This window comes from Rhea pennata, chromosome 5 (assembly GCF_028389875.1).
Source record: "Rhea pennata isolate bPtePen1 chromosome 5, bPtePen1.pri, whole genome shotgun sequence".
NCBI classification, from domain to species: domain Eukaryota; kingdom Metazoa; phylum Chordata; class Aves; order Rheiformes; family Rheidae; genus Rhea; species Rhea pennata.
The window spans coordinates 44,046,394-44,072,722 of NC_084667.1; the positions used below are offsets into that span (position 1 = coordinate 44,046,394).

General features: G+C 45.8%; 1 protein-coding gene across 1 annotated transcript; it reads left to right on the plus strand.

The window, feature by feature from the left end:
* Positions 1–369: 369 nt before the first annotated feature.
* CDHR5 (cadherin related family member 5) lies at positions 370–14,351 on the plus strand. Its single transcript, XM_062577666.1, has 14 exons — positions 370–448; positions 671–849; positions 1,756–1,806; positions 2,162–2,254; positions 2,381–2,479; positions 3,831–3,941; positions 4,289–4,465; positions 4,735–4,825; positions 6,585–6,682; positions 7,429–7,635; positions 8,660–8,776; positions 9,816–9,888; positions 12,071–12,222; positions 13,767–14,351. The coding sequence occupies exons 1-14, from the start codon at positions 370–372 to the stop codon at positions 14,349–14,351; spliced, it is 2,112 nt and encodes a 703-aa protein (XP_062433650.1).
* The last annotated feature ends 11,978 nt before the right edge of the window (positions 14,352–26,329 follow it).

The window sequence follows — 26,329 nt, forward strand, 5'->3', positions numbered from 1 at the left end:
TATAGAGGCAGCTTCCCAAGTGTCAATCCTCATTCTTCTTCATGCTCATCTCAGGGACTTGGCTCTGAGCTCTGAAATGCTCCACATATTTCCTCAGTCCTAGAGAGAGTTAAAGATCAGAAGGACCCAGGAGTAAAACAGAAAATGTAACTTACTCCTTATCACACTCTGTGACCACTAAGTATCTTTAGATAAATCATCCAATCGGGCAAGGAGGCAAAGGTTGAACTGCAGCAATTTGCTCAGAAGAGCCAATGCTTTTTGCCTCTCTGAAGCTGTGAATGCACAACAAGATACTAGGAGCAACAGCAAGACAAGAAGATCAGCTTAGTCAGAAACAAGAGTTTCTATAACCACCTGCAACTCACCATGGCTGTTTCTCACCTGTTCCTCACTTCTGTGCTCTTTTTGCTGCCTTCCATAACACACATTTCAGCCCAGAAAGAAGGTAAGTTGTTGCAGGAGGCTCGTGGCCACAGAAGAATAACCCTCACATCAGCAAATTGCACTTTTAAAGCTGATGGATGGCTTTTTCACATCCTTCCTCCAAGACTGCTTCATTCAAGGACTTTTTATCTCCAGTGGTAACTACAGGGATCTCAGGTGTGACCCAGCTCTGTTGTGGCATGAATCCCTGGACAATTTTGATCTCACTAGCATGTTTTTCCAGGATGTTCTGTGGATAACCAGAAACCAAGCGTCTATGAAAATAACCCTCCTGGCTATGTAGTGGCCACTGTCTCTTTGGAACAAGGCTTCACCATAAGGGTTGATCCTTCCTCCCCTGATGCCAGTTATTTCACCATACAGGGGTCCCAGCTGCAGCTGACAAGAAGTGTGGACTTTGAGGTAAGTTTTTAGCTGGCAAGCTGTAAGGGTGGGATGGAGAATTCTGGGATAAAGCAGGTTTCAACCTTGGCTCTTGGACTTACTGGGGTTCATGGCCCATTAGTAAAAGATACAGGAAATAACTGTGAAAAATAAACCTATTGCTGCTGGGTTAAGTCTACTGCCAAAGAAATCTGCCCCTCTGCGGAGAGAAGATCAGGAGGAGGGGGATGCATGGTACGCATGCTGTCCCCTTCCTTCCGTGACTCTGTAGGACTCAGAGCAAGAGGGAGATTTTAAAACAAAATTGTGACAACTATGATGTTCACAGTTCTCCAGGACTCAGGTAAAATGGTCCCTTTTTGCCTGTACAAAACACAGCCCTGAGCGGTTTGTGGACTTGGGTGGACTGTAACAGCAGTATAAAAGATTAGTGTGTTAGTTAGGTTGCTGCTATATTATTTTACCTTCCCGGACAGCTCTGTACACAGTGAAGGGTCTCCTTAAGCTGCCTTTCTCCTGATTCAAAAACTACACTTGAGCAAAAAATGGCAGATATAGTCAGGCTCTATAGGCAGCACTGTACTTGCTGCATGGTACATTTCTGTTTTATTCAGTTTCAAAAGAAATATCTGTGTGAACTTGCTTAAACCGGGAGGAAATGGCCGATGAGCTCTGCTGCCATGTCACGGGAATTACAGGAAGCAAAGCCGAGGTGTTGCTCCGCTTTGAATCCAGTGGAAATGAGATCTCAGTACTGCTGCATGGCTGTAAAGGAAAGAAAGAGAGAGAGTTGCCTGAAAACAAGCAAGAGCCCTGGCAGCAGCTCTGATTTAGCAATGCATTTATGTGCTTCATTTACCACAGAAAGTGTCTGGGCATTTTGGCTTATTTCCAAAATGGCTGAGTTTTTGTTTTTGCATACAGGAAGACACCTTGCTGTTAGTCTATCTGCTTTGCACCGATGCTGCTGGGCAGGTGAGTACTCTTCTAAACACTCAGCTCTATTAAAAGGTACTGCAGAAGAGCACATACCTCCCTCCACTCTTCTTCATCCACTGCATGCTATGAAGAGCCATCTCTTTTCTGCAGGCATATAAACCCCTCTCATGGTTAAAGCAAAAGCAGCTGAGGGACTGAGAATGGGGAGGAGGTGGGAGCAAACCCATCAAATGCCCCCACCATGGTGGGCTGGCTATGATCCCAGCCCCCATGCAGCCCCCATCCAGCTGTGCTCCTCACATTGTCTTCTCCATTCACATCTACAAGTCAGGGTCAGCCCCTAACAGTCCTAGTCTGTGTCAGTAATTTTCTGCCTCTACTCTCTCCTCAGAGCAATTCCTTGGAAATTATTGTGATCATTGTCAATGAGAATGATAACAGCCCAGTTTTTAAGCAAACAAATCTCACCCAAATAGTTCCCGAGGTAAGCATTTTATGGAAGCGAAGAAGGAACTGGGTTACCCACTGCTGTGGGACTAGAGAAGAATTGCTGGGGGAAGTCTTCAGCCCATTTCACAGAAAGAATAACTGCGGCAACTTTGTATTTCAGGACACAAAAGTGAATGCCACAGTTATACCTCGCGAAGATCTAAGTGCTACTGACGCTGACCTTGACACTATATATTACGAACTTAAAACAAGTGTTCCCGTGAGTACCTTCATTCTTTGAGAGAAAAGAGGTAGCTCTGGAGAAGTCTTTGTGTTTCATTCAGACAAGTCCCAAAATGAGACTTAGGTGACTGTGCTATGTTTAGTTAACTGATAGCTTCTGGAAAAAGTATGACTTTTCCAGAATGGTAGAACAAAAATCAAGCATTGGTCTGGCTAGCAGAGAACAATTGACATTTGCAAGTATTGAATTCTTCCACTGCTCACATTATTATTACAGTGTACAGGGGTATTTAAAGTCACATGCCCTAGGGAAGTCCTGTTGGGATGGTCTGTAAATGTAGCAGGAGAGACTTTTGCACCTACAGAGTTCAGAATTGCCCTGAATTGGGTAGAGGATGAAGGGATTATTCTCCTGCTCGCAGCACTGTCTAGGCAGAGTGGAGATAACATGTTTCGCCCAAGATCACACAAAAAGTCTTTCATAAAGCCAGGGACAGACCCTACTTTCCCCAGGTCTCAGTTTAGTGCCTTAGTTATCTCAGTCTTGAGGGATTTGCTTGATAAAGCAGGAAATGAATTGTGCACACAGTCAAACTCATGTCAACCTCGACTGCAAATCTGTAAGACCCTGCTAGGAACTAAAAAAAGAAAAGAAAAAGAGAGAAAGCAAGAAACTGAAGTGAAAAAAGATAGCATATATTTACATTTTTTAAGGAGCACTATGCAGTGAGCAGACAGTGTCTGACACTCTGCCTCTGTTACACTTGTGTAACCCCAGGGATTTTAAACGATACGAACAGCAACTGCCAGGTTTTCAATTTTAGCCCTGGAACCAGATTTTGTACTCACAATGGTGAAAATCCAGAGGAACAATAGTCAAGACACAAGGGTGATGAAGAACCAAAATACAATTACTGCTGTTCCAAGTTTGGCCTTATAGTTGTTTCCAAAGTTCAGCTGTGCTAGGCTTAAGCAAATGATCTTGCCAGTTTTCAGAGGCTGTGGAGTCTTCATCATTTTTTGTTCATGGATGTGAGATCACTTGGCTGTCATGGACCCAAAATCAAGAATTATTGGCAGCCTGTTGAGTGTAAGAAATGAGAAAGATTTCCTCCAGTACCTGCTGAGCAGGTAGGCAGGCAAAACAGGGGATCTTGGAGAACAAAACTCATGGGGACATGAATGAGGTTTTCTGACAAGCGAGGCAATTCCGGTGTATGATACCAAAGGATTAAATAGCTCCTACATTCCTATCCATCCTCCACCCCCATAGGTCCCCAGGTTTGAATGTCTGATTGGGATGTCAAATTCAGCAATGAATAGTGTTTCAGAGCATATGTCTGATCAAATCTGCTAGTCAGGCTTTTCCTTTTCTTTTTTTTTTCCAGGACACAGATGGTTATTTTGCCATAAAAGGTGTTAATAACCCAGAAATTTATTTGCAAAAAGCACTGGACTATGAGAAAATCAAATTCACAACTTTGCTTTTGTATGCAAGGGTAAGTTCTTTAAGAGGAGCAAAATGCCTTGTTTGCCACAGCCACTCTTAGCTTGAAGGTAAGTCTGAGGGGCAGATTATTGGGATGGCAGGAGAGAAGGTGGATGCTGGGGGCAATGAAATCATTCCTCCCTGCTGAATCATGCAGTGACTGCACCCAGCCTTGTACTTGATACACTTCTGTTGACAGAGAGCAAGACAACTTGCTACTTTAGCTAATTTCACAAAAACTGCTAAACCTTAGAGAGAATTGAGTTACTGAGCTGGACCACTGGCCTTTTGCAGATGGATTCCACTTGTGACAATAAAACTTGGGTCTAATGAGTACTTTTTTGCTTTTGGGTACAGGACAGACCAGTGAACAGCACCACTACCACTCACACTGCTACTGCAACAATAAGCATATTTATTGAACAAGCTGACACCAAACCACCGTGGTTTCTACCCTGCACCTTCACTAACACGGACAATAACATTTGCATCAGCAGCCCCTACACTGGTAGGGTCAACATCTCCGAGAAATCGGTAAGCAGGAGCAATCAAACAATCTCTCTGAGATTCCTCTTCCTGGTAGGCAGTGCCTACTGGTTTCCATGGGCTTGTGCTGGTCTCTAGTTATAAAAGCAGATGACTCAGAATGACGATGAACACTCATCACCCTGGGAGTTGGGGTTCCTCCCCAGAGCAACACTATCTGTCCTTGATCCTGCAACATGCCATAGAGGGCAGTGCTGGAAAAATGCTAGCATTTGGTGTTCTGGAATTGAATCTAATGGTTTGCCTTGTGACTGCAGACTGCACCACTTACCCTGGAGCCTGGGCCCATCTATGCTATCGATCCTGACTACACTTTAAATGAAAAAATAGTGTACAGCATTGTTGGTGGTGAGTAGAAGTGGTCACTTTCCCCAGACTGCATTGCTTAAATGTTCCCTACATTACCTACTAAAAGGAGATACTCTCAGTGGCAGTCAAGTCCAAGGGTAGGGAATTTGCCCCTCTGTTTCTGTCACAGATATGTAATTAGATCCACAGAAAATTATGGATTAATTGGAAGAGACAGACTTTGCAGAGAGGAAGAAAAGAGAATTATATTCCCAGAGGCTGAGGACCATAAACTCTGTTGCAAAAGGACCTTATTCTTTCTGGATTGAGACACACTTTCTAAGCTTTAAACTTACTTTTGCCAGACTCCTGCTTTCATTCAGTTTTTGAGCTGAACCAGAAATTCTCCACATCATCAGCATAATTTTCATTCATTGCCATGAATTATGTTCTTATTCCCCTGCACAGTGCCACTGTCTGATCTACCCTATTCTAGCCTTGATTTCAAAAAGATGACCTGATTGCGCAGTCATTGACTCTTTTTTTTAATTTTTTTTTCCAAACAGCAGTGGTCTTTTTGATTAACTATTAAGGCAAAGACAGATCATAGCTGTTGAGTAGAGGGATCATTTGTTCATCTTCCTTCACTTCTTCCATACAGCACCACACCTGTGAAGATCCGCATGGCAATAAAGACATTAAAGAGCCTTAAAATCCACTACCATTTTGGACATAGTGTGTTCCCATCCCCCACAGTTAATAAAGAACCCCTGACTGAGGGTCCTTGTCTAAATGCAGCCTGTAGCATCTCAGAGTGAGGAAGGTAACCAAATATTGTGCACATATTTCAATGTATATTCAACATAGGAAAAATGGTTTTGTGATTCAGATGTGTTGGCTATGTAGAAAACTGATTTCTACCCCTATACCAACACAAGAAGGTTTTTGTGTCTAGGCTCTTTTTGTGGACCAGAGAAAAATAAGCATTTCCAGGGCTGAATTCAGTTCATCTTGAAGTTGGTGTCAACAAAGAGCTAGATAAATGATGTGCTAAAATGCTCTCTTCTCTTTACTGGCTAAAGAGAGTCTAGGTAGCTAGCTGAGGTAGAGCTGTCTGACCTCTAAATGTCTAGAGTATGTTAGATGAATCCCTACCTGATATTTCTACATAACTTGTTTCTCTGTCTTTAAAATAGGAATAAGCTTTCCCTTGCGTTTCCTGTACTGCAAGGTTAGGGTTTGGGTTGGCAATAATCTTAGGAAACTGGAGACCTTGGGTCCTCAAATTGCACCAGAGTCCTGCTCAGCCCGGAGGTCAAGGATGATGGCATGGAGCCAAGGCTTAATATGCTCTGAAATCTTTGCTGTCCAGTTTTTGAGGTGGGGTCTGGCATTTCTGTGATGAATGAAGAAACTAGGAGAAATTTAGTACCATGGGGCTCTGGGGTCCACTGAAGACCAAGGTGGCTAGAGCTCTAGCTGAAGACTTTGACCTAGTGTTTGTTACTGGATGGCTCTAGGCCTTTGGTAGAATTCAAGCTGGTTGTATCTGGGCCTATGCGCTGAAAATGCAAAGCTTTTCTCTCTTTCCTCATGTAGTCAGATTTACATGCCTTCTCATTGCTTTCCTTTTGCTGAGTCCCCTTGAAACCATGGCTAGCACCTCCAGCTCCTGAAACAGCCAGCTAGGCAAGGACAGCAGCATCATGCTCTGGTGATGTTGTCATCATCTCCAACGTGTGAAACAAGTGAGTTACAGGAGTTGCAGGCTGCTTTATCAAGGCATTCCATCATTAAATAGTCTTTCTGTTTTTTTTAGGGGATACAGATAAAGTGTTCTCAGTGGATGCAGATACAGGGAATCTAACTATGAATAAAGCAGCAACTTCCCCAGACCCGTTCCTATTGCAAGTCATGGTAAGTCTGATGACATTGCATATGACAAGTCAGCAAAGCTGGCTTCCTAGGAAGCAGCAGTCTAACTGTGACAGGAGTTAATTACATTAATAATTAAGACTAACTTGATTGCACCCTTTCTTTCGGAAGGATGCAGTATTTGACCTGTGTCTTATACCAATTTACATGCAAAGCTCCTGCAGGTGTCAAGAGGCATTTTCACTTATGTATGGGCTGCACCATTAAATCAGGTTAATTCACAAGGGACATCCTGATGGGTTGAAAGTATTGGGAAGCATAACTGAAAGCCTTTCAGTAGGCATGATTGGAGGTTCTCTTTGAGCTCAAGAGGATACAAGGAATTGAAAACTATTCCTTGCACATATTTATCCTTCAGCATCTGAACTCTCAAGCTGTAACTGAACTGACCAAAACCCCAGTGAAGATGATCAGACTCTACCTGCTAGTGCTGGAATCCCGCTACTTTACACTAGAGCATGGCAATGTGCCCAGAGGTGGCCCTTATGGAGGATCACATCTAGATTTTATGGCTAGACCAAGATCATGTGGAGGATCAACAGGAGAAACAGGGCTAAATCACAAGAACTCTGAACCACCAGGCCTCCCGTGATAGGCTGACCCAAAGCTCAATGAGATTGAAGGGAAGAACTGCATAAATTTGCAACAGGGTTTGGATCAAGCCTATCCTTTTATATCTCATCACTATCAGGAAAAAGAATAGCATCTCTCTCTCTCTTTCTCTCCAGGCCTCCCAAGTCAACAACATACAGAAATACTCCATAGTTAGTGTAGAGATTAAGGTCATCAATAAAAGTGACTATGCACCATACTTCTTGAACAAGATCTACAGAGGGAGAATATCTGTTGGTCTAACCCCAGGAAGCTTTGTCCTAGAAGCTGATGTTCCTTCCAGACCTTTGATGATAACAGCAGCTGATGACGATTTCACTGATGTAAGGAAATGAAAATGTCCTGAATTCTCCCTCACTACTTCAAGGTTAAAGCAGGATTGGCAAACATGATGAATGAGTTTGGGGGGAGGTAGACACACACTTTCCTCTTGTGTCCCTTTCTGTATTCCCCTGGGATTATAATATGGTATAATGACAGAGTGTAATCTAGAGACAGTGCTGGACTCATCTCTTGCAGGAGCCTGTCCTCCCCGGACCTATGTAGGTGAGCAGATCTACTGCAGAACAGCATACTGAGTAAACCGAGGGCTAGCAAATATTGTGAATGAATCCAGATTTAAGTTAGGGCCAGGAGAGGTGGTCCTGAGAAGAGTTCAGGGACACAGGAGAGTTATTTGTGGACTGACATAGGAGAAAGAGCAAGTCCAGAAACAGCAGACTAGTAAGGACCTGCAGTCTGGGCTGAAAATTATTGGCCTTCCTTTAAGGACTCATTTTGAGGGCAATATTCTTGTACAAAATACTGGAAGGAGGAAAGGAGAAGAGATTTGCTGAGGAGCCATGTGGCTATTTTTTCTTTTTTTCTTTTTTATACTCCATAAAGAAAAAAGACTGTCAGTTTTACTGATGGCAGGGTTTCTGCAACAAGATTTGGCACCTAGTAGGGGAATAATAGCAAAAAGACAAAGCAAAAAAATGTGCAGCCCTCAGTGCAAGATTATTCTGCATGTACATCCCACTTTGGCACTGTATTAAAGGTAGACCCGATGAAATTTGCCTGGTCCCTTGCAAAGATGTATTTTGCTAGGGCAAACATTAAAGACTCAAGGCAGCTGGGTAAGATCTGAGATTTCTCTAGAGGCAACACTTTTAGTATACATTCTTGAACAGGGTGGCCATATCTGAGTTCAACCTTTCCTGCTTCCCCTGCCCAGATTTATTTATTGCATTATGCACCTACACATACTTCAGACACATTTATACAAGCTCAGCCAATGGGCTGTTACAAAGACGCATATGAATCACAGTCAGTGTGGTATACTCATTCACTCCTCTGACTTTTCAGAAAGTCAACCCAAACATTGAGTATCACATAAAAAACAGCACTGATTTCATCGCAACCAAAGACGGACTCATCCTGACAAACGTGATGCTACAGTTACCAGGGACTGTAACCATGGAGGTAGGAGAACTTTCTTCATAATCTTACCAGGGCAGTGGAAGGAAGTTGGAGTTTCTAACAGAGAAGCACCAAGGGTGGAATTGCATTAGCTGAGGGACATAATGAAGAGACAGTCCTTGCACCAACCATTTGCATCATAAATGTATAGGGTTGGAGGGAGATGAAGTGATGGTAAAATTATCCTGTATGACACAGGCTATTGTTTGGTGCTAGCTGTAAAATTGTTTGTCCTCTACTCTTGTAGAAAATATCATTGCAGATCAGCAAAAGGTCATTTGGGGAGATTTTAGGAGTCTCTCTTCCCATATTTAATCAGAAAAAAATCCAGAAAATATAAAATCTAATTCACACGCCCATATCTCCACCTAAAAAGAGAAATCTCTTGGAATCTTTTCCCCCCACTCATACTAAGAGACATCACAAACTTCATAGGACAGAGCAGGGGCAGCTCAGGATTTTTGTGGGGGGTGACGGGGAGAAGGGTCTGCTCTGTCTGAGACGATGGAAATTCAGGACTGACTTTCTCAAATGGACTTGTGCCAAGTTAAACAGTTGGTGCCTTGCCCTTGGTGTTATGTTCCTGGGAATAGCTGTATTCAACAGCTCAGAGCTCCCTTATAAGACGTGCCAAACAGCAAGCTCTTAGTAGCTGTGCACTCCTACTGTTGCTACCTGCGTGCCATCTCCTGGGCAGATACCTAAACCAACTTGACCATAACATTAATTTAGCTACACTGGCACAGAGCTCCTTGCAGGGCAGAGAGAGGTGACAGCCCCACACTGCTGCCTGCCACACACTACCTCACCATGTGCACACAACATTGCAAACCTGCTGCAAAGCAGTACGCAGAGGTCACAAAGGATGCATCCAGTTCCGGACCAGGATGTGCCCTCCAGAGAACTGTTCTTCTTCCTTGCTGATCAGATATAGTCAAGAATATGGATCAGACACTGTGTCCCCAAAGGGCACACCATGTCCCTGGGGGAGAGTTGGAGATCTAGGGAGTCCCTGCACTGTCTTATTCCTATGTTCACACAGGCTCTTGGAAAAGATATGGTGAGCCTGCAGGAGGCGAGCACTGTGATCATGGTGGAGGTCATCCCTGCCACAGGTAGGCTGGGTATCTCTTTGTTCTCTCTTTCATGGAGGTGACTAGGCAGTCTTTCCCACTTCTGTGGGCAAGCTGGCAATGACAGGTCACCCACAGCAGTCTGTGGGCCTGGCATGAAGTCAGCCCCATGCCTACAGGAGATTCTAGAGTGTCTATGACAGACCAAGCACTCAAAGACATCCTCATGATGTGGTTACCACATGCCTCAAACAGCCTCCTCAGATTTTAAATAGTGCCATGCATTATAGTGTCTTTTCTTTTCAATCTAAATCTAAGTCTGGGGTTACTTAAAGTTGTGCCTTGTGGGCCAAAACTAAGATAGAAAGTCTTATCATGGCAAAGGAGGATTACTGTAATATTTGGAGGGCTGCAGCAGTGTTTGGTGCTAAGGAATGTGCATGTAATGTGTTGGAGGGCACCTTGCTGATTATCTTAACATCCAAGGAGAAATTAGAGTCCTTTTTAAAATACTCACCTCCTGGAAGTGGTAACTGTACATTGGCCTCTGGCTTCTGGGACGTCAGTGCTGGAGCAAGTCCAATTTGATCTCCACATGAGTCTTTCCCTCTAGTTGAACTAGCTTTAACAGAGGCATCATGTACTGCAGAGCACAGGAGTAGTTAAGGATGGTGGAGTTTTGCATCAGTGCAGTGGGCTGCAGCTCCCTATGAGACATGATTAAGAAGCAAGAATTCAGTGACTTTCCAATTCCTCACCAACATATTAATGATAAGCCAAGGGAGCAGTCAAACGCGGAGGGAATTCTCAAAGTTCATTGTTATAGCTAGGTCAGCAGAAGAAATGTTTCATTGATCATTAAACTTTAAAGAGATGAATTCACAGTACAAAATGAAACTGGAAAACTTAGAAATAAAGAATGCCACTGACAACAGCAAGCAAAGCTGATGAACCCCAAGGAAGTTACTGCCTTTCAGCTATAGTATTGATCTCCATACAGATATTTTTGTATTGATCAGTTGCAGAAAGCATAACCTACTCTTTGAGGAAACTGGTATATACTGCTACAGCTACAAAAAGCAGAAAAGGGTTTTTTCTCATCCTGTGGACCTTGTAATATTTTTTCTTCTACCAATGAAGCCAAGAAATTTCTTTGTGGGCAGCTAGGTGTTGCCTGGAAATGAAAGACCCTCGATTTTGTTGAGATCAGGAGATGCTGAGTGCTTCCTGGCTCCTGTCTGAGCACTGCCCTTCTCCCACAACCAGGGAGTGCCTGCTGCTGCCCCATCAGTTGCTTCTGTTGGAGCCGCTCCAACTGGTCTCTTGGAATAAATACAGGAGCTCTGTGATGCCTTGTCTGCGCCTGGAAAGGAAAAGCACTTTCCATCTGTCCCAAAAGGGCCAGCCAGTTTCAGTTAGGGGACAGGAATCAGTCTCTAGAAAGAAATTACAAAAGTAAATACCACAAAAAACAAAACAAAACAAAACAAAACAAAACAAAAAAACTCTTCTGACGAACACCATCATGATGTAACCCTTTTCTTTTGCAGTTTGCATCTGTTTGGCCCTAAGGATCACTGCTATTATTTTTGCTTTTATCAGTATAACAGAGATATATTACTGCACCCTCACCTATTAATACATAAGGAAGTCAGACCTGCCTTGGCTGTTCATATGGACACCAGTGTCAATTCCTCTCCTCCCAAGGAGCACAGTACTGTTATTTTCCTATTTCTTTCCCTATTTTAGTTTGAGCATCAGTGCACACACACATACACACAGACATACCTTGTTTTTGCACGTCTGGCAACGGATGAGGCAGAAACAGACAAGGATCCACCCAGCTCTACTTCCTGTACGACCTGCTTGCTTAATACAGTTGGGTATTTATTCATTTAGTTAAATCGCAAAGTCAAGAACGCAGATGTGATGGAGTAAAATTCATTGCCCTACTAAAGGGCATATTTCCATATGGTTCTATAAGTAACTTAGTAGAAGTTAAAATATTCTTTGAGTGAAGACCTTAAGGAAAAAATCCTCTGCTTTCAGGACAGCAAACAGAAGACCTTCTGTGACATTAAATTTGTCACTGTTACACTCTGCAGCATTAGATGGTTCTTTGCCCTTCAGAAATGGATTGACACTTTCTCCCACAAGGACATGCTGTGTTAAAATGCTAACTGGCATTTTCAGACTTCATAACACCGGTTTGTTTTTCTTGTAGCTGAACTCTCCACTGATAAGAGATACACAGCACAGGATATGGGTGCCTTAGGCGGTACCTTAGCGGCACTGCTATTAATTGCCTTAGTCTTCCTTGGATTTATGATATACAAACAGTATGGAAAACCAGTCAAATATCTGGTAAGAAAAAACGTAAGTAAGTGCTTTGTTTGTACCTGATTCACTTTAAGACTTTCTTAGAGGTAAGAAGTGAGGTCTGAGGAGGGTTAAAGTATGGATGGGCCCTCCAAATGCTATATACATTTATGCAATGGTGATGAATTGTATCTGAGCCAATGCTGGCAAAGGCGGCATCAACATGGTATTGTTCGCTATTGTTCTCTTCTGTTCTCTGACACTGGAGCCATGTGGTAGATGACAAGCAGACATGGTAAGGAGAGAATCATGCCTCCATGGAGCACAAAATCTAAGACAAACGTGACAGGTATCAGAGGCGGTCTCTGAAAATCCAGTGTCTGTGCTGTAAACAACTGCTCATCCCCTCTTTATAAACAATGGAGCGAAAGCACTCTTCATATCCTATCCTAAAACCTAAACTTTTGGTCTTATAAGGTGATTTGTCATGTTTAATTTGACACATATACGATACAGTTGTATCCACCTGAGCTATTCAGCCTTGACTCCCTGGAGTCCATGGTGATCTGGTCATTTTGAAGCCCAGAGCATGATTCATCTGAGCAGATGTTTGCCTCTGCACTAGGATGCGACTCTGCAGGGCCTAGTCTCCACTGACAATGATCTTAAATAACGGCTATACCTCAGATGAGTGTGTATGAATTAGTAAAAGTTGCTAGTGCTCAACTCTCCTGCAAAACAGAAGTGCAGTCAATAAAAACTAGATTTTCTGGGTAGCCTAATCTTTCCCAAACCTCAATTAGCTCTGAACTGCAAAAGAAGCGGAAGCTTTCTGAACAGGAGCACTGTGTATGACTGAGCTTCTGTGAAGCTGTAAGGAGTATGCCTTGGAGGAAGGAGCACTAGAATTGCAAATTATGGGAAATAACTCCTTATGGGGATCCCTCCCAGGGACTGTCTGCCCTCCAGTGCACACCTGCATCTCAAGCAGTTAGCACAAACTTCTCTAATGGAAAATATTGGCCAAGTCATAGTTATAGTAGGAAAAAATGAGTACCAGCAAACACTCTTGAACATCTAAAATGCAGGAACTGTTCCACTAGACATAGATAGGCAATAACAATGCTTCCATCACCAGTTGTCCCAATAATTCTCCATGCTGTCTGCACTTTAGAGTGGTTTTGAAATTGATTTTCTCCTGAAGAACAGAGAATAGTAGGACCATAGCAGAGAAGCCGTTAAGTTTATTTGCTGGACTCCCTAAATTTATCTCACCCTCATCTACCTGCAAGGAAAGAACAGTATTGTTCAAGGTTGAGGAGGAGAAGTTGTTAGATTTTTCATTTTCATTATAGAAAGAGAGGACATTTAAAAAATACACAAGGAAAAGTTAAAGTTACTGACAGAAAGAAAATCTGTTCTGGGCCTTGTAAGCAGCATGGTCCTCACTTGGCACAAGTGAATGCATCTTCACCAACATCAACAGGGCCTTGCTGGTATACATTAGACAAAGACTAGCCCAGCCACTTCAGCTGCCCTTGTTTTTTTCCCCCCATTTCTTTTCCTTTTACTACAATCACAAGGTGTCTCTCCTTCTGCAGTTCTCCAAAAAACACACTGATGATTACCAGAACCAAGCTTACAAGGAAGATGAACACCCAGATGTGAGTGCCAAACAACATGAGATGGTAGCAAATGGCAGTGTTCGGTTGATGACATCTGTGCTAGAGCAGCCATCACTTCCCTCACCCTCTTCCAAGACAGGAGAAATTGATGGCCTCGCAATGGCTTCCACAGCTTCCACCACCATCTTCGACCAGGAGAAGAACAAGGAGGAAGGGGAAGAAGACAGCAACCACGAGAAAGAGGTAAAGTCTATCCTCAGGACAGACAGGCACCTGGAGGACAATGGCTACAAAGCTGTGTGGTTTAAGACTGATGTGGATCCAGATGCTGGAGATGGGGTTGAAGTGATTGAGGACAACACAGCAGCAGATGATGATGAGGGCAGTGACCAAGACCTGGAGGAAAATGAGGAAGAGGAAGAAGATTATAATGAGGATGGTTACCATGGAGGACTGGGGGTGACCTTTGCCATGGAGAGCCAAACTCCCCCAGATGTGGAAGTGAAAGTCAACATGTCTAGCAAGGCTGTATCAACAGAAGATGGCAGTAAGCTTTTATAATGGAAATAATCCTGCATCTCTCCCCAAAAAACATGGAATAATCTCAGTCATTTTGCCAAAGTGGAGCCTACCTCTCTGCTCAGGAGAAAAACTGGTCTGCAAGAGGACAGTGGCACCTGCCCTGCTTGTCTTGATGCAGAGACTAAAGTCGGAAGAGGTTACAACTAACTCAAACTTCTAGTGATACCTTGAAATGTCACCTAAAACTTTTAGGGTGGCAGGACACATCTCTAATATATTCACTCTCCTGCCTATTGCCATTTGGATCCTCCTTTCATTGCATTTCCAAAACTGGCTCCAGATACAGCAGAGACATACCTGAAATGACTTCAAAGCAGTTAGTTCAGCTCCTAATTGCAGTTTATTCATGGCAACGCAGTATTCATCTGTTCTTGGTGGGTGAATTAACCAGCACTGACTGCTCAGCCGCTCCTTTTAGGGTGTTACAGGTTGAAGCCAGCTGCTGGGGCTAAAAGCAGCACAGGTCGCCCTGGCCTTGCAGTTGCTCATAGTACTGCATCCAGGAGCTTCCATGCCTGGGCTTTGCTCTCAGACATGCCAGAGGCCATGATCCCAGCACGAGTGGCTCACGTAGCAGTTGATAGGAGCAGAAGCTGCAGGAGCGCTGCCCCCGGTCCCCAATCCTGCCACTGGCTTGATATTTACATGCTCAGGATGTTAAAGAATATTGTACTGAAGCTGTATAGAGTTAGTTGCTTAGTATAACTTGTTTTAGTATTAGTACCTAAAGTTGCTAAAGCCTTCGGCCTAGGCTGTGAACTTTCTTAAGCAAAGGAAGGCCCCACAGCTAGTTCAAGATGGAAAGGGACTGTAGAGAGAAATAAGCAGTCTAGTACTAATGAGCATGAGCAGAGAGATGGATTTTAATCACATAGGACAGAGAACACAGGACACAGGAGAAAGAAACAAAGGAATCACAAGACTGATTCTAGAGGACAAGATAAGGAAGTAGAAGAGCCAGACAACTTTGCCAGAAAGAAGTAACCACAAAGACTGTTTCTGGGAGCCATCAAGAGACTAAAGAGCCATTGACAACTGCGCAGTAGTTGTACAGAAGTAAGAAAGTAAATAAGTACTTTATAGGAAGTAAAGAATACACCTGGAAACTGCAGAACTAGTTCTCAGTTCCACTGTGAACTAGAAGACCCCAAACTCTATTACTATAGGTTTCAAACTATCATGAAGGGTGAGGGAGGATTTAGATTGTAAGGGTATAATTGCACAGAAATTTCTTTGTGTGTAAGCACTTACTTACTTACGTTTTTTCTTGAGTCTCTCTTTGGAGGCACCCACCTCAAGCTGTAATTACTGCACATGTGCCATTAAGACTTATTTCACTTTAATTTGGTGTTGAACTTCTGTCAGGGGTCGAACCCTGTCATGGTGGGTGAAGAGCCTAACTTTCCATAATGCAGGAGTAGCTGTTTCCTCTCTCATTGATAAGCAAGGACTGATCATATGATTTTTTTTTCCTGGAGGATTTTATCAGTTGTTCTTCTGCTCCATAAAACTGCTAATTGTCCTGTACTTCTTGGGCTATTTGATTCCTACCTATTGGGGGAAAGAAAAGTTCCTGTTAGGACCTGCCTGCAAAATGCCAAGGGTATTTCCAGCTCTCTGGGCTTTTGGCATCTATGGAGCTCATTCCAGGGGGTGCTTGATGTGGGTCAGTATGGAATCCATTGTTCCCCATGTCCAACAGGCTCCAAGAGTCCCTTTATCATTGCCACTGAAAGTGGAGGTAAGCAATGCCTCCAAGTGTTGGATGTCATTACCATTTCATTGCCCTCCATTTGATGTGGACACCTTTGCGTTCCCACCTTGCTCCACTCAAGAGGAGCCTAGGCTCTTTTGCTAGTGAAATACTGTCTTCCAAGTTTCACCAAGAGCTGAGCTGAGGTGGAAAGTGGAGGTGGTTCATTAAGAGCAAGTCAGCTCTGCTGTGCTTGCCTTGGCTTGTACTTGAGCTAGGAGGAAGCCTGCTGGCCTCCAAATTGACTTCACAGGATTACAGCACCATAGATTTGCTCTAGATAAGAGCTTGAATGACCCCTCCTCCCTCATCCTGCAGCAGCCTTGTCTTCAATTATGATCCCACCATGAAGCCCCAAGTCAGCCAAGTGGGCACACCGCTTCCAGGCAGTATAGAGAAGAAAATGAGTGATGCACTAGTCCAGATTTATGCCTCTTGTCAGCCAATCTCCCCCCACTGGCAACCAAAAGTTGGACTGACTTCCACTGACCAAGAATATGGCTTTGTGTGTTTGTACCCTATGATCTATCAGCATAGAATATGTGCTGATTCTGTGATTCCCATTTTGGGGCTAACTACAGTGCTGACAAGGGCTGCTGAGTGCCCAATTTTCAATAAAGAAAATCAGGAAGGCCAGAGACAAGGATGTGTCAGAAGGATCCTGGATCACTAGTGTTTATCTCGTTTGCTCAGCTTAGCACAACAGCACTGTAACTGCACAGGACTGCAACAAGGTAAGTCTCCTGCTACAGAAGCAACAGTAATAAACAATATTGCCCTTGCCCTAGAAGCCAAGCTTTGCATTGCTTGCGGTTACTCCACATAAACTCTTGAAAAAGTGAAACCAAAATATGGTTGGTGGGATCCACATGTACACCAAAGCACAGGATAGCCAGTTCCAAGGATGCCTTAGCTCCAATCACTCTATATTTTATTTCAGTAGATCTCTCTCTCCTGGTGGTGCTAGTGCTGAGCTCTACTGTCCTTTCTCTGTGGAGAGCTGCCTTTGCTCTGTGAACTTCAGAAACTATGTGGACTTTTGCTAAAGGTGGAGACTGAGATGTGGAAAGCTTTACTTGTTACTGCAATAAAGCTATTTTTTCTGTGATTACAAGTGCAATTTGTCTGATAACAGAAGATGGGAGTGAACCCTATATTTGTTGTGTAAGCACAATTCTCCTGGTAGCTCAGGATGATCCCAGGTAGACATTTCCCATGGGACTGTGAGAACTCTCCAGTAAGTGCTGGGTCTGATGCCTTCAGCCATCACCGAAGGTCCAGAGCCCAGCCTGCTCTCCATGCTGGTGTTACCCAAGGGAGGATTGTCAACGGGTGAAATTAGAGAGCTTCTAATCTGACTTCCTCCAGAAACTCACTTTCTTAACTTTGTGTGGCTAAAGGTCCAAACACAAAAGCTGCTGTCTTGTTGTGCACCAAGGACTGTCAGTTGTGATGGTGCTATGTGCAGTGGTGCTAGGCACTCTTCTAGGGATCATTCTGGCCAGTGCAGGATTGTGCCCCAGATCTGTGCTTGACATAGCTTGTGTTGAACAAGGGATGATCTCTGTTGAAGCAAAGGAGAAAACTGAACCAAGAAACAGATGTTACACTCATGCAAGAGCAAACACTCCCCATCAGGAAGCAAAGGGTTTTCCTAACCCGTAGGAGTGCAGGAAGAGACTGGAAAGGTTAGAGGATGTATGTGAGAGGGAACAAAGTGCAGATAAAAGCAGCCTGGTGCTAACCAGCCTCTTTGACTCAGTTTTTTGCAACTTAGACCAGCTTTTATCATAATCTACTTATGTTTATCCACAGCTCTGTTATGTATGTTTCAACTGGACATTCTTGCTTCAATTTGTTTATAAGGAGCCTTGAAATGTTTTAAGGTCTAACAGCTTGATAAGCGACTGACTGGCATCAGGAAAGAGAACTACTTATTTGCCAGATCCCTCCTGCCTTTAATGAACTGAAAAAAACATTTCTGAAAGAGAGGTTGATGTACTGATGTGTTTATGGAGAGCAAGGGGCATGAGGCAGGCACAGGTCAGTCCTTTTACAGCTGGATGTGTGCAGCCAGGGAGTGCAGATCTGGTATCTATAGCAGCACAGTGAATTTTGCCCCACCATCCATCACCAAACATGACACCACAAGAGTAACAGACTCACACACACACAAACGTACATACATAACTCCCTTAGAGCCACCTTGTTCGTCTGCTGGAGCAGAAATCACGTTGCTCAAAGCTGAACAACCCTAGGCCCACAAAGTCCAGGTAAGGAAGGATGCTCCTCTACCTACCCAGATGCTGGAGGAGCAGTTGTGGACACCAGGGATGGAGGAATGCATGTGTGGGGACTGTGGCTGCAGAGTTACAGAGGTGCTCTGGGTCTGGAGGGCTTGGTGCCAGGCCAAGCATTTGCCCACAACAGTAACTGCTGCCCTAATGTCAGCCTGGGGACAGGCTCACAGGATACGTCCTCTTCACATTGGAGGCATAAGGCATCTGCAAGAGCTGGGATGGTGAGCTCTGCAATGGCATTTAACCAATTTCTCTATGCCATATACCCCAGTTTTAGCAGCAGTTCTGGGTGGAGGAGTAGCCATGAGTGGCAACAGGTCGCCTTGACAAAATTCCCTTGTCCAAATGTGACAGGGAAAAGATCCCTTTCCTCTCTCTCACCCCACAAAAGTACTCCAAGCTATTTTCCTAGCAAACTCCACAAACAACCAGCTACTGTTCCCCTCCTCATTCCTTGCAGCATTTTGTTAGCTTTGGGATTACTGTAGGCACAACCTCCATCTCACTTCTACATTTAGAGACCATTTTCCTGTGGACTACCTTCTCCAACTCCTCTTTCTACACACCTGAGGAAAAAAAATATATTTTTTTGCCTGTCCAAAAAACTGTTTTGTGATACTTGTGAGCAATGACAGAACTGAACAGTTTACAGCAGAAAGCAGTTCCTCTGATCCCTTCTGATGGAGAGAATCATAGAATCATAGAATTGATAAGGTTGGAAGGGACCTCTGGAGATCATCTAGTCCAACCTTCCTGATCAAGCAGGGTCACCTAGAGCATGTTAGACAGAGTTGTATCCAGGCGGGCTTTCAATATCTCCAGAGAAGGAGACTCCACAACCTCTCTGGGCAACCTGTTCCAGTGCTCTGTCACTCTCACAGTGAAGAAATTCCCCCTCACATTCAGGTGGAACTTCCCGTGGTTCAGTATGTGCCCATTGCCTCTTGTCCTGTCACATGGGACAACTCAAAAGAGTTTGTCCCCGTCCCCTTGATACCCTCTCTCCAGGTACTCATAGACATTGATAAGATTCCACCCCCCTCAGTTTTCTCTTCTCCAGGCTAAATAGGCCCAGCTCTCGCAGCCGTTCCTCAGAGGGCAGATGCTCCAGCCCTCTGATCATCTTCATAGCCCTGCGCTGGACTCTCTCCAGTAGCTCCATGTCTCTCTTGTACTGGGGAGCCCAGAACTGGACACAGGACTCGAGATGAGGCCTCACCAGGGCTGAGTAGAGGGGCAGGATCACCTCCCTCAACTTGCTGGCAACACTATTCCCAATGCACCCCGCGATACCATTGGCCTTCCTGGCCACAAGGGCACATTGCTGGCTCATGGTCAACTTGTCATTCACCAGCATTCCCAGGTCTTTCTCTGCAGAGTTGCTCTCCAGCAGGTCAGCCCCCAGCTTGTACTGGTGCATAGGGCTTTTTCTCCCCAGGTACAGGACTCTGCACTTGTCCTTGTTGAACCTCAGGAGGTTCCTCTCTGCTCAACTCTCCAGCCTGTCCAGGTCTCTCTGAATGGCAGAACAGCCCTCAGGTGTGTCAGCCACTCCTACCAGCTTAGTATCATCAGCAAACTTGCTGAGGAGGCACTCTGTCCCTTCATCCAGGTCATTGATGAAAAAGTTGAACAGGATGGGACCCAAGGAAGGGCAGGAGGACAGTGTTTGATGCGTTGCCTACCACGTTGCTGCTAGGAAGGTCATTTAAGCTGGGGATGATGACTGCTACATCCTTGATGGAAAGCTATGAAATTTCTTCTGTTTCCATCTGCCTACTGAGCTGTGCAGAACGGGAGTAGAGAGCAATGTGTGGTCTGGCATGTAAGGTGGAAGACCATGCAGACAGTATGGGAAGTCCATATCTCTTTAGGGGAGAGGGACTGGGAAGAAGGGGGAACCCGTCCACAGCCCTGGGTTGTCTGAAGGGACTAGACTTTGTTTGACAGAGGATTTTCACGAGCCTCTGGTGGTCCAAAAACTACAAGCCCCAGCATTTTCGGAGAGGTTTGCCAGTGCCATCTGCACCTGGAAAGAATGAGCCAAAGCCAATGGCAAGGACCAGGTGTCACTTGTAGCCTGTTTGATCTGCTTTACTTGCAAGATCTGCTTAGGACCTTGCAGGAGGTTGCTGATGCCTGTGTCCCTGACAGGCCATCTGCTCACTGATTCCCCGTCTGTAAGATGCTTTCCAGCATCATTTCCCCATCTTCCCCTAATCTCTGTATTTCCCAAGGGATCTTTGGCCGGGGGACATGCAATGGACTTTCTTGGGAGCCCACAGGGTTGCTTGGGGTAGGTGCTGTGCTGTGGCTGTTCTGGGGCTGGGGAGCTGGTGGCAGAGTGAGCGAGGATGGGGACCTGCTTTGGGCAGTGATGCCAGGTAAAGACAGCTACTTTGCCCTGAGAATTTGGGGGTGTGTATGTGTTAGAGGTTGTCAGATCCGTTAGTCCATTACAGGCAAGGCTGCTACAGCTCCATGTCCGCAGTTCCAACATGTAGCAAGGTGGAGCATGTATTCCCAATAGGCACAGATACAAACACACATACATGGTACATACATACACATAATCTGCTTCACAGAGCAACACAGACAGAAACACTTAGCGCTCACACAAAAACAAACAGTGCCAACAGCCTTACCCCATCCCCCTTGCTGATATTAGTGGCATATCTATATGTATATATTTGTACAACATAGGTCTCTCCAGTAGCTGGGCTTATATATTCAGTATTCCCAGTAGCTCTTCCCTGGATCCCCAGGCTCCCCAGTTGCTGGCACCTGGACATATGAGCCCCTGAGGCTGCAGCCCCGTTCCAGATGCTGGTACAGATCCCATCATTCACTCACACACACACAGACACACACGGCACATATACACCTCACAGGCATGCTATCTGGCTTTAGCTTTTCCCTGCTGTTGACTTCTTTAAGCTCTGTTGTTCTTTGCTGGTGACTTTTTCTGCTCCTGGTCTTCTGCATCAGTGCATCATTTGAGCTGCAGTCTCTCTCACTATATGATCCATCATCCTGTGGGTGGCATGCCACTGGTGCTTTGGCTTTGCTCTATTGCCTGTGTTCAAGATCTGCTCCTCTCCAGTGGTGTGCCATTGGCTTTCTGGGTCTCTTTTGCTGGCTCACTTTCTGTTACCTCAGCTTTCTTTCAGGGCTAGACCCCTTTCTCTCAGTTGGGCAGGCATTCATGCTCCATTGGCGTGTAGATCCACTGAACTGGTGCACCAAAGGATCCCGTTGTTGACATGTTGCTCTTGCATCCCTCTTTATGCATGCCTTGTGTTGCTTTTGCATGCCCAGGCAATCCACTGTTCAGAGTCTGGTCCTCGTTGTGCCACTCCATTCATCCTCTCTGCGTCTCCAGTGTGGTATGTGCCTCTGACCACCTGTACTGGTGTGATACCTGAATTTCAGGCCCTCTTGGTTTCTGATATGTTCCTGTAGGCTGATGCAGCATAGCTGCTCCATTTCCCTTCGTTGGCATGCTGTTTGTACTCTGTTCTTGTCTGGTGGCACACTGTAAGCGCTCTGGCTTCCCTCTGCTGATGCATGGTCTGGGCTTCTGGGCATATGTGTCAGCACACTGAATTATGAGCTTCCTCGATTGGCAATCTGTCCTCATCTGCTGGTGCTTTGCTGTCCCCCTGTTGGTGCTTTTTGGCATCATGCGTTGGCATGCTGTTTGAAGCTACACATCCTCAGTCTGCAGACAGTCCCTGGCCGCTGCTGCTCCAGCTTCCCTCTGTTGACACACATTTGAAATGCCATCATCTCCGTCAGGGCGCCACTGATGTGCTGGGCTCTCTGTTGGCAGTCTGTTCCTCTGGAGTCCCAGCTTCTCAGTCTAGTCCCCCTGCAAACTCTTATTTCCAGTTCTTGCAAAAGTCAGAGAGAAAAAAACCCAGAACTTAGTGCCTGTTAAGACAAATGTTACACAGCAGCAGTCGGAAGAGAAAAAAGTGTGTTCAGATGGCGCCATCACATGGTCAGCGAAGGCACCTTGCTTTAACACAACCTAACGGGAACAATTAAGCAGATAGTGGTGGTGTTTCTGCCAGCCCCTTGCTGGGCTCAAGCCTTCCCTCAGAGCTTTGCTGTGAGCTGGGGTGTCCTGTCAGCAGGAAGGTTTTGCTGAACTTCCCATCTTTTGGGGTAACAACCTCATGCAAAGACAACACCCATTTGCAGGACCTAATTACAATTTGTAGTGTGAGTGCATGAATTGCAGGATTTTCACTGGACAACAAAACCATGCTCAGTTTAAGCATTTAGATAAATCCTCTGAAAGCTGAATCTGACTTGGTGTTCAGTCACACTTGCCTTGGGCACTAAGGGCCTGGCTGGCCTACAGGGGACCTTGCTACTTTCTCCTACTGGTAACTGCAACAGAGCTGGGGAAGGGAAGGAGTCAAATCCTGGCACCTCCATGGCTGAAAGGAGGGTGTTGAAGACTCCTATGGCAAGTTCCAAACCAAAACAAAAAGTGGGAGCTGCAGCTTGTATGGCTGAAACACTGCTGAGGCACAAAGATGGCTGGTGCTTGGATCAGACCTGCACACCCAGGTTAAGGCAGGGAGCAGCACTGCCTGGAAGACAACAGCACAAGCTTGGACGAAAGGAGCCACTTCCTCCAGAAAGGAACAGTCTACTCGCAGGGATCTGGGGATATCAGCGCACGAGTTCTCCCCGAAAATACTGGGTCCCCTCCCTCAGGTGGCTGTAGATAGGGCTCCTCCATAGCATACATTGGGTCCAGAGATGCTGCTCGTGTTTGGGCACTTCCTCTCTGAGTGGCTCTCTGCTCATAACCCCTACATTACCTGTCTGAGACCAAGCCTAGTGCACCTCTGCTGGAGGAAGCCACCCCTCCAGGGACACAGGAAGGGCTTAGGAGCACTGTTAGATCAAAACCAAAGATAGGTGACAGTCCTTAGAAAGGCCTTTAGGTATGATTTCAGCATTTTGAGGGAGACAGTCTTTATGATGTTCCGCAGTATTAATCACCTGCTGACTGTGATCTCTTAAAACCCTCTCTGTCAGGTAGGCAGGAAGATGGCCAGCCTCATGAGCAAGAGGCATCACTGCACTCTCAAATCCTTTCCCAAATGTATGACTCTTTCTGGCACGAAACACCAGTCTTTCAATTAACAGCTGAACACACCTGCTTGGCCAGAGTGTCTCAGTGGTGTAGGTTTCTGTTTCAGGAGGAGTCCCAAATGCTGAGGAACTGTGAAGGTCCCTGATCCCAACCCGCATCCCAAGACCCAGGGAAAAGCAGACCCAGATCTGTACCCCATTTCCCATGGTGCAGGACAAATGGAGAGCAGCAAAGGAGGAAGGCGAGTGCACTGATAAGGTGGTGGAGGTTACTCCAGACCAGAAGTTTCTCTCTTCTAGTATGGTTTCCCACACCCCTCATGCAAATAGTGCTTGTGGTCACATTTCCTCAGAAAGAGGATTTTCAATCTCCATTTGCTCTGCTCCTGGTATTGGAGTGGGGGACAAATGTCACACACACAAAGAGCTGAGCTGAGTGGCAAAACAGGAATACAACAGGGCCCTGAGTGTCCCGTGTCTGCTACTCCATAGGTAGGGAACAGAGATGTATCCATGCTTGTTGCTGTCAGGTTGCAGCAAGAACGGAGCTGCTACTCAAGGGACAGGAAGCTGAGGGCCGAGCATGACAGCAAGACAAGCAGTGCAGTGTCCTCACAGGTGTAGTCCTATGGCATCAAAGCAAGGTGTGCAGGACAGATCAGGGGTCAGCCATAGTCCAGTAATCAGCTTATCATAAACGGACCTCAAATCCCTACTTATTTATTTCTCAGCACTGCCACTGAAAACTACCCTAGTAGCGGAACTAGCAGTGATAATGTCCCTGCCCTGCTAAGCAGACTTCATAGTACTGTATGAAGGATTCGGAGCCTTAATTACTGCCCCTCACACCCTTTACACGCTCCTCATAATGCAGTAAGGTAACCTCCACCCATGCCATATCTACCCTCACTCGTAAGGTCTCACTCATAAAAGCAGCCCCTCACATCTCTGCATTACGCCTGTAGTCCTCCTTACTCTAACTGCAGAATTAGTCTGGGGAATAGTCTACTCTGCAGTTTCAGCACAGGCAAAAAATCGTGACTATACAAGAGTCTACTGAGAGGGGTTGTATCAACAAGGACTGCCCACTCTTATGCCTAAGAGTAGGTCCACAGCAGATCCTGCCCACTTGGGCGGGACAATAATGCTCCTGGCTTCAGGGACCTGTGAGGCAGTCACAGGCCTGCTGCTAACTCCCAGCACCTCCATGTGAGGAGTGTGAGTTCTTCTACTGATATGCTACCAATGATATCCACCCTTCTGACCTAGTTCTCTCCTCGAGTTCTTGGGCTGGTGCATTGCTTCAGATCTTTATGTTATTAGATAATCTATCTCTCTCCTGATACTGATCATACCAGACTACACCCCCCTGCCAATTTTAAGCCTAATTATTCCAACTGCAGGAAAATCTTCCCCATATGGACTCATTCCTTGGCTGCTGGGTCAAGCAAATGCTCCCTTCTAGAACTGCCCATGCTGCAAGCTGAGTTCTAGGACAGGTGCCTGCAGCTGCCAGCACTTCCCAGGCAGAGGGGGTGGCTCACTGGACCTCTAGTGCAGTCTCCTTCTCTGAAGTGCCAGAAACCAGAGGGACCCAATGCCTGGGATCTCTTGATCCCCCTTCTCCAGGAGTGCTTATTTCTTTTCCCCCTTTCCACCAGAGAACAAGCTTGGGAGGGAAATGGTGCCTCAGCAACCACTTCCACAAGCCCCTCTACCAGAGGAACTGGCAGCAGCCCCTCCCCGAGCATGGCCAGGGCAGGAGCAGGGCTGACAGACATTTTGCAGAGCTCCAGTGGCTCAGCCATCTGTCTCCAGCCTAGGCAGGCAGCACCTCTCCATCCCTGGGAAGGCAGAGCCTCTGGCTGCAGTGCTCCCACCTCTCCTTCCTGGACATTTGGAGCTTTTCTTGCTCTCCTTTCTGTCTCTCTGCCAGCGCTCAATGGGCAGCTGAAGCCAGCCTGCTCCGGCACCAACTGGACAACTGCTGGGTCCTCCAGCAGCTCCTGCGCTTCTGGGAGCAGCAGCTCAGGTTGAGTGTCATGAATATGAGGGCAGGATGCTCTGAGGACATCCTGAAAACCAGATTTCCCTGGGCCTGCAAATGAAAGCCCTCAGCTTCATCTGGGACCAAATCAGAGTCTGGGGCTGTTGTTAACACCTAGGAAGGATCTTGTGGGGGTTTGCCAGAGGAGCTTGCTCACATTCCCCGCCTCCACTTCACAGTGTGCATAAACATGGAGCCCAAACACAGCAGTGCACACACAGACAGACACACAGAACACTTGGACCAAAGTACACGCAAACACCATGGTGCATATATGCATGCGCACCACAGTGTAAACACATACAGCACACTGTGCCCTTAATGCGCGCATGCACACAAAAACTGTATTCAGAAACACAGTGCACATACATTGTGTGTACACAAACACACCAGGGTACACAAACATGCACTTAACAGTGTACACACATAGAACCTCACAAAGATACCTCACACTGCACAGACATAATGATGAAGGGACTCTGCAGGTAGGAGGAAAAAGCTATGTTTAGCTGCCTTATGTGAGGGCACCTCATTTCGTCTGTGTCTGGTGCACTTGAATGGTGGGCCTTTGGGGCTGTGAAGGGAAGAACAAGGATCCGCTGTGCCAGGGTGGGAGCTGAGCCCTGAGTTGCTTCTTGCATGCAGTGCTGGGGACTCACAGAGCAGAGCTGAGGGCACCACGTCCCTGCGCAGGAGGCAGCACTGGGTATCAACTGAGGGCTGGCACAGCCAGGCTGCCCCA

Excerpts from the sequence above, each read along its gene's own strand:
- CDHR5 (XM_062577666.1), top strand. The coding sequence starts at position 370 with ATGGCTGTTTCTCACCTGTTCCTCACTTCTGTGCTCTTTTTGCTGCCT. Across the intron at positions 1,807-2,161 it reads GCACCGATGCTGCTGGGCAG|AGCAATTCCTTGGAAATTAT; the intron begins GTGAGTACTCTT and ends CTCTCTCCTCAG. Across the intron at positions 8,777-9,815 it reads CAGGGACTGTAACCATGGAG|GCTCTTGGAAAAGATATGGT; the intron begins GTAGGAGAACTT and ends ATGTTCACACAG.